Source organism: Brienomyrus brachyistius, chromosome 17 (assembly GCF_023856365.1).
Source record: "Brienomyrus brachyistius isolate T26 chromosome 17, BBRACH_0.4, whole genome shotgun sequence".
Classification (NCBI taxonomy): domain Eukaryota; kingdom Metazoa; phylum Chordata; class Actinopteri; order Osteoglossiformes; family Mormyridae; genus Brienomyrus; species Brienomyrus brachyistius.
Genome location: NC_064549.1, coordinates 16,055,714 through 16,069,248, shown reverse-complemented (window position 1 = coordinate 16,069,248; position 13,535 = coordinate 16,055,714). Strand labels below are relative to the sequence as shown.

General features: G+C 40.4%; 1 protein-coding gene across 7 annotated transcripts in view; it reads right to left on the bottom strand.

Annotated features, from left to right (window-relative positions):
- Positions 1-8,101, bottom strand: part of stim1a (stromal interaction molecule 1a) — a 46,888-nt gene extending 38,787 nt beyond the window's left edge. For 6 of the 7 annotated variants that reach the window (XM_048981607.1, XM_048981612.1, XM_048981610.1 and 3 more), the window contains exons 1-3: positions 7,962-8,101; positions 7,478-7,605; positions 6,813-6,933 (exon numbers count right to left, since the gene is read on the bottom strand). In XM_048981607.1, coding sequence (XP_048837564.1) covers positions 6,813-6,918 — 106 coding nt within the window. In that variant the 5' untranslated portion in view covers positions 6,919-6,933; positions 7,478-7,605; positions 7,962-8,101. Of the gene's footprint in view, positions 1-6,812; positions 6,934-7,477; positions 7,606-7,891 lie in introns of all 7 variants that reach the window. The other variant, XM_048981609.1, reaches the window with a different exon arrangement.
- Positions 8,102-13,535: the final 5,434 nt, after the last annotated feature.

Genomic DNA, 13,535 nt, shown 5'->3' with positions numbered 1-13,535 from the left:
TAAATCTCAATTCGCACTATAGACATGCAACTACACGTACAACCAATGTACTTTTAAAGGGTGCATTTCCATCACACCAGGAACCTAACTTTTGATACTTTCCCTTTTCCATTGACTTCTGGTTGATTATCAGTACCAAAACGTGCGATATCAGAACTACCAGACGAGCTGCGGTGCGCTTTTTTTTGGTACTTAAGTACTTTGGAGTGGGACTTGTAAACATGTTCACTGTCGACTGGTTATGCAAATAGCCTGGCGCTGAAACACAATACAACTGCCTTCTCACAACAAGCTAAGAACTCAGAACACCACAAAAAACAGAGACCCAAGTTTTAATTGCAATCTGTTTGGAAGAACAAGAACTTTTTATGGCATGAAAGAAACGAAAAGTAGTATTTGCCATAATATACTAGGACTGCATGATATTGGGGGAAAAAAAGTACTATGATGTAATTTTATTGTAATAAATACTGGGATATTTACGAAGCAAAAAAAAATAAAAAATCAAAAAACATACATTTCTCACAGACCTGTCTATAAGTGACTGAGAAAATTGCAGGGATGAAAATGACCGGAAAGTACATGCAGAGCTCATGGAAATTTTTTAAACGTATATTAGATAATCCAGAAAAGGAACAATTATTAAATTTGCAATGCTTACTAAGTTTTATTTCCTACGAGAAAGTAAAATTTTTTCAGTAAAAGAAATCCCCCTGTGCTATAATGTCTGTACAGTATGAAGGTATGTAAAGCCTGATCTCGAATAAGTTGACTCTCTCGGTCCTTGAGATGCGAGTTGTATGTATACAACACGCAATGTGGCAATCAATTGCCCAGCCCTATAATATACTTCAGCCAATTTTCGATTGTGATGTCATTCAGCACCAGTACCAGTTTTTACACCAGTGGAAAACTAAAATTTTGAAGTACTGTATTTCTGGTACTTTTCTGAAGTACCTAAATCATGGTACCTAATGCAGTGGAAAACCGTGACTTAAAAGTAGCAATGTGGTCAAGCACATCACTGGTACATATTTTAACTCTAATAAGTGCTTACAAGCTTTCTTTTAGAGTTCAGGTAAAAAATATTTCTAAGATGGCAAAATGTTCCAAGAGTTCAGTCAGATGGTAGAAGCGCTAGTTTTCAACAACCGTCAGGGGTTGTTCATCCACAATAATGAATTCAAGGATGTTTTCTATTTTGTAGCTTTAACTGTATTACTGGAAAGTCTCTTGCATCTTTGCAAGGCATCATACAAAGTTAACTGCTTCTTCAAATTGTTCCTTTTTTATTTGCTTGAACTCATTGTGTTCTTCGGCATGATGCTTCCGGAGGTGAAGTTAATTCTGTTATAATTCACAGTGCTACCGCATCCCTCGAAACACTAACTGTGCAGATATTGCAAGTAGCCGGAGAACCTGTTAGCATAGTAACTTCAAATGTGAAATACCTCCAAACTGATGATCTTTTTTTAGCTCCCACCATGCTATGTTTCCTCTCTTTCTAGCAAGTCGGCAGAGTGCTGGCACGTGGCAGCACGTGCTATGGACATAATCATACCTGAATTGATCAGTCCCATAGTCCGGCCCCATTTTCATCATCAATATGGCACCAATATCCGATATCAGTCTGTACATTTACATGCATTGTTAAGTTGAGCTAAGGGTCCCAGGATACATGCATAAGAGGGAAATCGATTTATTGTCCGAAGTATGTTTCCAGCTGACCTATTACATCAGACGTTAAAAAATAGTAAAATTAATAATAACGGATGCAAGGACAAATAAAGTGACAAAGTATAAATTGTCATCTGGCAGGAAGAACAGATACAACAAGATCAGGATACCATAACAAGAAATAAAAGTATTTTGTATATCATACTATGACAGCATGGTATTAGAAATTTTTTTAATATTGCAATGTGATTTTTTGTAATAAATACTGAGGCATTTATGAAACGAAAAAAGCAGTTCAACAAATTTCTCACAAACCCATCTACGACTGATTTAAACAGCAATGAAAATGATTATGATTACCTCAGAGAACTCATGCAGCTCTCATGCAAAAGCAGCGGAGGTAAACTTAACTGATTTTTAAACATATACTACATGATCTTTAAAATGAATAATTAAACATTAAAATCATTAAAACTCGTCGTTTTTTTCCCTATGTCAGAGTAAAAATGTTTCAGCAAGACTTAAACTCCCTGCGGTATAATATCCGCACTAACTGAGGGTAAGAAAAAGCCTTAACCTAGCTGTCCTATTATAGGCATTTCTGAAATTCAGTACTAAATACCCGCCTCGCGTTGTGATGTTATTTGGTGCAGACACCCTGAAGTACCGCACTTTTTGTGCCTTCTTGAAGTACCGCACTTTTTGTGCCTTCTTGAAGTACCGCACTTTTTGTGCCTTCTTGAAGTACCGCACTTTTTGTGCCTTCTTGAAGTACCGCACTTTTTGTGCCTTCTTGAAGTACCGCACTTTTTGTGCCTTCTTGAAGTACAGTACCTGGTGCGGTGGAAAAGCGCCCTTTAGTTTTAGCGGTCAATTGGACAGCTTTACAGCGCTGTACATTTTGTACGTCCTCTGCTATGCTCCAAGCTTCTTCTGTGTATAAGCTTCTGTTACTTCTGGGTCAAAGTCAGCAGGAGAAACTGTGGAGTATACGCAGAGCACCTAGGCCAGTTTGAATCCAACTGAAAGTATACATGCAGGAGTAAATCGGCTCCAGAACGCACTATCCGGGTGTCTTGGTCCAACTAAAAGAAATTTGATTTAGTGCGATTTCAGTCAGACTAACATGTTTACATGTACTTTAAAAGTCTGGTTTTAGTGGGACTAACACAATAATGCGATTTCCTTAGTGTGCGTGTAAACATACTGAGTACGAATCCCTATTAAATTAAATTTCATTGTTCAAACTGTCGATTTTCCTCTGGGATAGTAATAAACAGAAGCGTTTAGTCGAACCCATGGCAAGAGTTACAGGGATAAAAAAGGACTAAACTAACCAAGACTTGAGGAAAAATATACACGTTTTTATACTAATTAATTATTTATTGTGGGTCACATGCAATAAAGTTGAAAGATTTAAAAATATTTCTAGTTTTGTGTTCTTGATTTTTGGTTAATTATCTAGGGAAAAATATTTAAGAATCATCAACTCAGAGCAACAAATGGCAATTTTAATATATCTAAAAAGTTCAGGCAATGACAGTTGCTCTAGACAAAAAATTCTATATTTTTTTTTGTTTTAAATTGTCAAGTTCGACAATGACCCTTATTTTAATATTTGTAATACAAGTACAAGCTGAATTTCAATGCTCCAAGATGCACGGTTGGCAATAAGACCAGAGGGGGCATAGTATAAGTATCCCTAGTTAGACGATTTTCTGACCACATGATAGATCTAAAATCTAAAACCTATTTGGCAAACAGCCTGAACACACCTGAAAGGGCACTTAATAACATGAAAGATCTTAAGATTTTAAGGTATGAGCCTACAATAAAAAAAACTGCACATTATTATATTTTTATCCTATTTATGTTTCCATCTAGAAATATTTTAAAAGCTAAATTAACCAGGTAACATCAACTTCTCCAAAGGATGTTTTGATTTTAGCTCTGAATTCTGAGATTCTGTGCAGCATCATGACCTAAACTCTCGCACTACATGATCACCACAAGGCGTTCCTTTACGTCGTCAGTTCATGTCCAGGCTCAGGGTCCATTTCATTTCATCTGACCGACCAGCTGGACCTGAAACCTTAGCCTTCACATGGACCCTCTGTTCCTCCAGCCAAGTCTACTCGTACATACAGTATCCATGGCCATCGCTCACCAAGAAGCACAAGCAAATACATTCTGATGACAAGAAGACGTCTTGCCATTTTCCTGATAGTAACAGCTATTAATAGTAATGGCTGAAATTTTATACCCAGCAACATCAACTTGAAATTCAAGTTTGATAAAATGCCAGTTTTTGCTGGTGAATCACAGGACAAACTATGTGAGCATAAAGATTCCTTAAACCAGAAAAAGCTGAAAGGCAGCAGTGTTCATTTTGTTGATAAAAACTAAGATGAAAATACTCAATGACATTTTTTCTGTGATGAAAACGGAACAAAAACTAAATAATTAATTACCTTTAATTAAAAAAACTAAGGAATGCTTTCTTTTAAAATCATTGATGACCAAAAATAAACAAAATGAAAATGTTAGACAACTGGACAATGAGTGATATGACACGACGCAGTAATTTACAAACCCTTCAGTCTATTTATAAGGTAATACAACTGTAACATACATGTAATGTATGTGCAGATTTATCTTGAATTAAAAATCTCATTTCACCCAGTTCACCAAATTTGACAACTGTGCCGTGATACTGTTTCTTTCTGTTTTGGACTATTAGTCGAATAAAACCCCATTCGTTTCTGCTCCCATGTCCTTAAAAGCGGCATGTTCAAACCTAATGGCATGCTTTAATGACAGCTTTACAGATGTTTCCTTCAGCAATCTTCAGTGGATAGAGGTACACTAATCTGTGGACGCGCATGTGTATATGCATTTTATGCTGCATTCCATTTGAACTTGTAACTCGGAAACTCAACTGGAACGCCTCCTCAAGTTGAAATTCTGACTCGTGAACACATAGGAATCGACACAAACCTGATCTCAGAATCCAAGATGGCAGTGCCCTTTATCAACAGAAGTTAAAGTTGTTCGTTAATACTGTTTATTAGTGCTTACATCTTATTTGTGGTTCATTAAATCGGTCGTACACACAATACTGTCCAAACACTATCTGTGGACATGATACTACGGTGTTTTTTGCACAAAATATCACGTAATGTGTTACTATCCACTGATATTGCTAACAATGGCTAACAATTAACTGGGCTAGAACCGGGTTCACTTTCATTAAACAGGATTTCTTGCTTAAACAGACAACTTGTTGGATTTAAGGTAGTCTGGGCTAAATGTAATTGGACAAAGATAAAGGCCATTTAAACTGGGATAAATTAAATCTGAAGTTATCCGTGTAAGCAAGAAATCTGGCTTTTTAAAACAGATCCCTGGTATTGTTAAATGGCTTTCCAACTTGTTGTAGTTGAATGCTGTTAACTCGGGAGTGACATCATTCCCAGTTCCAAGTTCTGACCCCAAAGATAAATGGAATGCAGCAATAGACTACGACTAAACCTGTTATTTTCATTTGACTGCATACACTATCTACTTTAGATTTAATCAACTAAATATCCTTTAATTTGTTGACTAAAACTAGACTAAAAAATAAATAAATAAATAAATAAATAAAAAAAATCAGATGACAAACTATGCTGCATTTTCGTCAAAGGACTAAGACTAAAACTAAATCAAAATATACTGTCAAAGCTAACAATGATAGGCACGGTAAAACTGCTTTAATACAACGGTTAAGGAGAAAAACATTTTCTCGCAAAAGTTTTAAACATCTTACACCGCAATTGCTGCAAACCTAAAGTACGTCACAATAATTTGAAGGTGGCTGATCGGAAACCGAGGGAAACCACAGTAAGTAAGGGAATATCTACTGCCTTATCCAGGGTAAAGGGGTGTAGGACAGGTGGACTACAAAAGTATCACTGTACGCTAACTGCAACCTAATCAGTCTGGTATGGAATGGCAACCCATAACTCTAACCAAGAAAGCAAAATCGAGAACTCCACTCAGTCATTGAGAAGAACCAATTGAGTTTGAAACAATTTGGTGTCCGGCCACAAACTTATGGCGTTATACTGTCTGCAGGTAAAGCTATTCCTGTCAGAAGTCCCTATCCCTAAAACCTATCTACAGCCTGACCAGACAAAGTCATCAAATCCCAAAGACAGCTGCGGGGCCGGCCAGAACCAGGGCCTGAAACAGACAGAAGACCAAGGTGCTCAGAACTAAGGTTCTAGCCATCAGAAGTACGAGTAACTAAATCCTTGCCTTTACAACAAAATACACTCTTTGAAAGAACCAACCAAAAACACAAGGCTGGATTCCAGAAGTCCAGTGTGAGAAAAACTTACAAATGTTAAACTGCAGAACCCACAGAGCTTTCAATTTGTGAAGTCTGCAGAATGTTAATCCAAATGCCTCAAGGGAGAATATTTAGTCATTTTACTATATACCTTTTATGAATTTCTATACTCAAATATGTACCTAATCGTGTACAACTGTGGCATCCTAATCTGCAGTAATTTTCGAAAAACACCAAATAATTTATTCAGTGCAGTCATTTATTTAAAACTCAACGCTGCCATAGAAATGGAAAACCGTAACAATCAGACTGAGCAGGTTAATTTATACAACCATCTAAAAGCAGCCCCAGTCAGTACTAGTTTGTAATAAAACCCAGGCATGCTGATGCAGGAAAGCAGTTGTGTCCCTTTCTCTTAATCTCCCAGTGTGATCATGATCCATAACCCCGGTTCAAGATCCGTGGGCTCGGAAGTGTTGCGCTAATGGAAGAACTGACAGACGGATGGAAGTTTCCGCTCACGCCGGTTTAGCGGGCGACATTTTCGCCGCTCGTCGCAGCGGTGTCAGGAAGGACAGCGCGCCCGTACTATTCTCAGCACAGCAGGATTAAGGGCTGCCCTGCACTTTCTAAATACAGCCACGGCACTGGACTCCGCAGGCAAAGTGTCCGTAATATCGCTTGACGAAAGTATAACCCCCCCCCGCAAAACAAAAGTTAATTTAGTGTTTTGACTAGAGCTGGTCGTAAGCCGGGAACCGCCGCAGACTGTATAAGTGGCCCAGATCGGCAGCTCGCTTACCTGGCAGCCCGTAGTCGGACTGCATGTGCTCGGCGCTGACGCCCGGCTTCTCCAACACCAAGCATAGGAGTGCGATCCAGAAAATCACGGCGCTGCCCAGATCCATGCTGCGATCTCAAGCCTAAATGGGTAAATGCAGGGACGCGGAGTGGGATAAACAGCGGCTCATTCAGCCCATTGCTGACCACTTCCCGGGGACTATCTGCTGGGCCGAGGAGCACAAGTCCCGTGTAATCAGAGTCATGATGTAACTGGTTTGCAATTCCAAAACATTTTTAAACGCTAAAGCTATTAAGATAACGTGCATATACCACCTTAAAATTGAGAAATCAGGTGGGATTACTACATTACACGTTCTTATGGGTATCCCAGTAGATGGTGCGGGAAATTTTTGAAATATCGTGTAGATTTTGCAGCAATTGCTCTATTTTTCCCATTATAAAGTAATTGTTGTTTTTGGATGGTCAAAATCAAACCAAAGGACGGTTATTTGAGAATATGATCGCGATTTTAAGACTCCAACGCATGGATGTCGGGTCCAGTCATTTTAAACACGGAGGTGAGCATTACTTTCTGTCAGATACAGGTGAAGATCATGGGAAACTACTCACAGAGCAAAGCTATGCGAGGCCGGCGGCCGACGACATTCGCGCCTGTTTATTTACCTCCGGTGGGGGTCTTGGTGCATGGGATGAGCTTCAAACTTCTCCCGGCCGCCTTTATCTAGTCTTTATAGCTCATCAGACACGGCTTCCGCTCGACCAGACTCTTTACAAAAATGTCTACAATCCATCTGAAATAAAGAAACAAAAAATAAGCAAGAACCAGAAAAGGATAAGTTAGCTCCCTGTGAAGAGGCTTCGGCAGACGTGGGCAGTAATAATGAAGAGGACGAAGAGTGTCCACGCCGAAACGCGTCCCGCAGCTGATCGAATCGCCGCTTTGTGCAACTGAGGCCGCCTGCCCTGACTAGTTTAGCGGCATCGGCGTCTGAATCAGGAGATCAGCCCCCAGCAATTAGCTAGTCACCGATACACCTACACCCAAATACTGATCTATAACCGAAATTGAATACGCACATAAATACGGAAGTCCCCAGGTTATCTACAAATCCAGACTGCTTTCAAGAGACCTAGACCGACTTCTTACGTTATATTTCGTCCACTGTCCCCATTGCTCCTGGTGAAATTGCCGAAACTCCCGAAAGGACTGCGCCGCAACCCGGCGCGCTGGACGTATTGTATGTGTGCTGCAAAACCGCAGAGCTCCGGGCTACTTTCTGTCCTAACAGCGCCGCCTATCGGAGCGGAAGAATTTACTTTATTATACAGTTAATTAATTTATTATTATCCGGCGAGCCTGAGGAGGATACGCGGTTTTAAAACAGATGGATGAATTTGTATTATCATTCAGTGTTTTTTTATTGTTTTTCTTACGAGGTAAAGGAGCTGTCCATAAAATAATGTCATGAAAGAAAAAGAAAAGAAAAAAGATCATATATCCATACAACAAATTGAGTATTCACTCAGTATTATTTAACAGTCATTTATATATGAGAATAACATCCCTCATAACTTCTCAGCATTAAGATTTTAAGATATTACGTTTTTTGAAGTAATATCATAAAGATGTTTTATCTGTTTTTATTTTCAGATAATGTGGTTGGGCAGTCATAAACCATAGAAACCATAGAATTATGTATTTGGAATTTCCGAGAAGGAGTTAAAATCTTTATAGCATTAACTGAGGGCAAGCCAGTGCCACAAATGAAGAACGAGACTGTTTGAATTAATCCGTGGAAATCTGAAAGTTTGTGAAGACCATCCAGCTTGAAAGGAAGCTTATTACACTGCAAGGAAAATGTCTACCACACCCCCAGGATTGTTCATGTGGCTGGTAAAAAAAATCAGGAAGTAAGCAGGTGGAGTTAACTGATCTCTACTGGCACTCGTTTTAGACTGCTAGACTTGAAGATCAATCGTTTAAAACACTATTTTGCCCCTTTCGCTATTAAGCTAAAGTTTTGTACTTAGGTAAGGCTTAGTATTAGGAATTTTAGTTTTTATTCATATATTTCTATGTATTGTATCTCGTACTGTTGCTGTAACCAAGTTGCCTTCGGGAAATGAATAAACTTGAACTACGGATATAAAGTCAATTCAGGATGTGTTCATTCAAAACAATTCAAATGATAATAGGAACCAGACTCGTTCTTCATAAACACACACGCACGATCTGCTAGGTGACCAGTTATAAAAAAGTATGATCTGCTTATTATTTTAGCACTTGTCACTGCGTCACTCGAAAACGAAATGAGCGCGCCTTTGCTGCTAGCAGGAAGGAAACAGAGCGTCACTCTCACTACTGATGTGCAATGAACGAATGAACAAATTCTTTAGTACTTCTCGTGATCTCTGAACGAACGTACTGATACAATGACATTGGAGAACGAATGTATTTCGACGAATGCCTGCTTCGTGGCGGATTGCATTCCGCGACAGTCCAGAAATGTTATCTTCACTTTAATGACTTGTTCACTCTGACTTTGACAGTCTCAGTACACTGACGGATTGAACGTAACAGTAGGCCCCTGTTGATCTTAAGTACCACTACAAGTTCGCTCACTGAACAAACGAATGAACTGCACACACACCAGAACAATACACTGAACTGGTCCACCAAAGGCATCAGTGCATTCACTGAACGAATGAATGAGCTGCAGACATAATACATTGGATCTCACTTCACTTTATGGAGCGTGCATTAGAGCGCCATCTACTGGAATTTGTATTTTTACGTAGCGATATTTGTAAACGTACAAATATAAGACGAACAATACAACTTTCTCAATCTACATTTTAACTCAAGCGTATAGAAACAGTGTTGTTGCGTGCTTTTTATATAGTTTATATTGTTTGCTGGCTAAAGTTGTTACAGTGTTAGGAGACTATTCTAGTTTTTTTAACTGGTAGCTTATAACTTGTAAATTCTCGGTAACGGTAGTTCTTCTGTGTGCACGAAACCATGCCATTGTTCCAAAATGCTTCAAAATAAATTAATTTTCCGAAGGTGATATGCCTACTTCTTGACTTCAGAAAAAAATTTAATTTAATTTTAGTGAGATCAAATATTGTGTTTCACAAAAGCTAAAGTACTAACAGATACTGTGGTACGACTTTTATAATGTGATGTTCTCATATGCAGTTAATTATGCAAAGAATTTTTCCTTTCTCCTCTGTTTATCGGTTATTCCAGAGGTGATTAGTCTTATCCACAAAAGCCCAGTGTGTTTGCAGGTTATTGGGGTGATCTTTAGGTCAGCTGTTCAGATCCAAGTGTGAGGACTCTTCAGCCAATCAGTCCTCTAATTAGCAATTGACACACTGTAATCAAGGAGTTGCAGTGAAAACCCGCATAAACAAGAGCCCTTTTTGGATATGATTGGCCACCCCAGGGGTTAATCCATGATCCTTGCTTGGGTTGCTCTACAGTTATATCAACACAAGAGGTGGAAGTTATTTTTTGCTGTTCCTGTTACAGAAGAACTGAGCATTCGTGTTTGAAATAAGTCCATGACCATTGTGAACATAATTTAATCCATCCATCCATCCATCCATCCATTTTCCAAACCGCTTATGGGGGGTCCTACTGGGTCGCGGGGGATCCGGAGCCTATCCCGGAATCAATGGGCACGAGGCAGGGAACAACCCAGGATGGGGGGCCAGCCCATCGCAGGGCACACTCACACACCATTCACTCACGCATGCACACCTACGGGCAATTTAGCAACTCCAATTAGCCTCAGCATGTTTTGGGACCGTGGGGGGAAACCGGAGTACCCGGAGAAAACCCCACGACGACATGGGGAGAACATGCAAACTCCGTACACATGTGACCCAGGTGGAGACTCAAACCCAGGTCCCAGAGGTGTGAGGCAACAGTGCTAACCACTGCACCACCATGCCGCCCCATCATAATTTAATCCATTTTTATTATTTATTTAACTGTTCTTTTTCATTTTAGAGGAGTTTGATAACACTGTAGGGCATTACCTTCCTCCTCCGAGATCCTGTCTGTGTTTTTGCCAGACGTTACAATAAGGAATGTGCCTTGCACTGTTGGGAATGTTATTTTGTGTCACTGTATCCAGTGTACTGCATATGGGTGGTGTAACAGTAAAACAAAACTTGACTTGTTTTATGTAGTATTATGTTGGGATTTTCTCCCGTTTAAGAGTTAAGAATGATGATTTATTATTTTGCACTTCTTTATAAATAAAAATGAAAAAATGAAAGTTACTCAATTGCGCATTTATACACTATCCTGTTTTGTAACTGTAAATTTCCCATAAGTATATCCACTTAGACACAGCTATCAGTAGTGTGTCTGTCTGTGGGGAGAATGTTGACCTCGTCAAGAAGCTCACTGACCTCGGCAGCATCATTCATGTCTCTGGTGACTCTTGGTATCAAGTCAGCAGATGGATTGGAAGAGCATGGGGGTCATGAGGTTGCTGGAAAGGGGTGTGTGGCGCTCCTGATATCTTTGCAAGAGGAAAGAAGTCCAAGTCTTTAGAGTCCTGCTGCTCCCTGTCTTGCTGTATGGCTGTGAGACTTGGACACTATCCAGTGAGCTGAGACGAAGATTGGACTCCTTCGGTACTGTGTCTCTTCGGCGAATCCTTGGGTACCACTGGATTGACTTTGTGTTGAATGAGCGGTTGCTAGAGGAGTCCCGAATGAGTCACATTACCTGCATTGTTAGGGAGCGTCAGTTACGGCACTACGGCCATGTGACGCATTTCTGTGAGGGTGATCCGGCTTGCAGGATCCTCATTGCTGAGGACCCAAGTGGCTAGATCATGCCGAGAGGACGCCCACATAACACCTGGCTGCAGCAGACGGATGGTCATTTCCAGAGGGTGAGACTGGACCCTGTGTCTGCCTGAGGGGTTGCCAGCCAGGATCCCGAGGTGTTTCGTCATGTGAAGGGAGCAGCAACGCACTACATCAGTGCATGCTTCCAACCTGACCTGACTTTATCCAATTAGCCCCGTAGAAGCACCAGGACAAAACTGCTCATCCTGCAGAACATCTATATCCAGCAATGCAGCTCCAAGGCATTAAGCATTAACAGACACTCACCACCCATGCTGTAAACTGTTCCAGTGCCTGTGCTCATGTAGGTGCCTCCTGAGCCTTATGGGCGAGACTGAGAGGCTGAGCAGAAGCTTCTACTCCCAGGCCATTAGCATCATCTAAACCACCAATTAAAAGCTAAAATAAGCCATAACTGCAACATGTACTTCAAAGATTTACTCACACATTTTCTTATAACTTTTTATCTTTACTTTTTCTATGCTTCGTGAATGTTTCTAGTTTTAGCACTTTTGTTTATTTATTATATTCTTAAGTAGCAACAATTTCATTTCACTTCAACTTCATTTCACTTGTATACTGAACAAAAATATAAACGCAACACTCTTGTTTCTGCTCCCATTTTTCATGAGATGGACTTAAAGATCTACAATTCATTCCAGATACACAATATTACCATTTCTCTCAAACATTTCTCACAAATCAGTCTAAATGTGTGATAGTGAGCACTTCTGCTTTGCTGAGATAATCCATCCCACCTCACAGGTGTGCCACATCAAGATGCTGATCTGACATCATGGGTAGTGCACAGGTGTACCTTATACTGCCCACAATAAAAGGCCACCCTGGAATGTGCAGTTTTTTGCTTTATTGGGGGTCTGGGGACTCAGAACCGGTCAGTATCTGGTGTGACCACCATTTGCCTCATGCAATGCAACACATCTTCTTCGCATAGAGTTTATCAGATTGTCAATTGTGGCCTGTGGAATGTTGGTCCACTCCTCTTCAATGGCTGTGCGAAGTTGTTGGATATTAGTGGGAACTGGTACACGCTGTCGTATACGCCGGTCAAGCACATCCCAAACATGCTCAACGGGTGACATGTCCGGTGAGTATGCTGGCCATGCAAGAACTGGGACATTTTCAGCTTCCAAGAACTGTGTACAGATCCTTGCAACATGGGGCCGTGCATTATCTGTCTGAGTGGCTGGTCTCAGACGATCTTGGAGGTGAACCTGCTGGATGTGGAGGTCCTGGGCTGGTGTGGTTACACGTGGTCTGCGGTTGTGAGGCCGGTTGGATGTACTGCCATATTCTCTGAAACGCCTTTAGAGACGGCTTATGGTTGAGAAATGAACATTCAATGCACGAGCAACAGATCTGGTTGACATTCCTGCTGTCCGCATGCCAATTGCACGCTCCCTCAATGCTTGTGGCATCTGTGGCATTTTGCTGTGAGACAAAACTGCACATTCCAGGGTGGTCTTTTATTGTGGGCAGTATAAGGTACACCTGTGCACTACCCATGATGTCAGATCAGCATCTTGATGTGGCACACCTGTGAGGTGGGATGGATTATCTCAGCAAAGCAGAAGTGCTCACTATCACACATTTAGACTGATTTGTGAGAAATGTTTGAGAGAAATGGTAATATTGTGTATCTGGAATGAATTGTAGATCTTTAAGTCCATCTCATGAAAAATGGGAGCAAAAACAAAAGTGTTGCGTTTATATTTTTGTTCAGTGTATGTGCACATTTGTGCACATGAAAAGGATAATCTTGAATCCATTAGAAACTATTTTTAATGTCTATCTATCTATCTATCTATCTATCTATCTATCTATC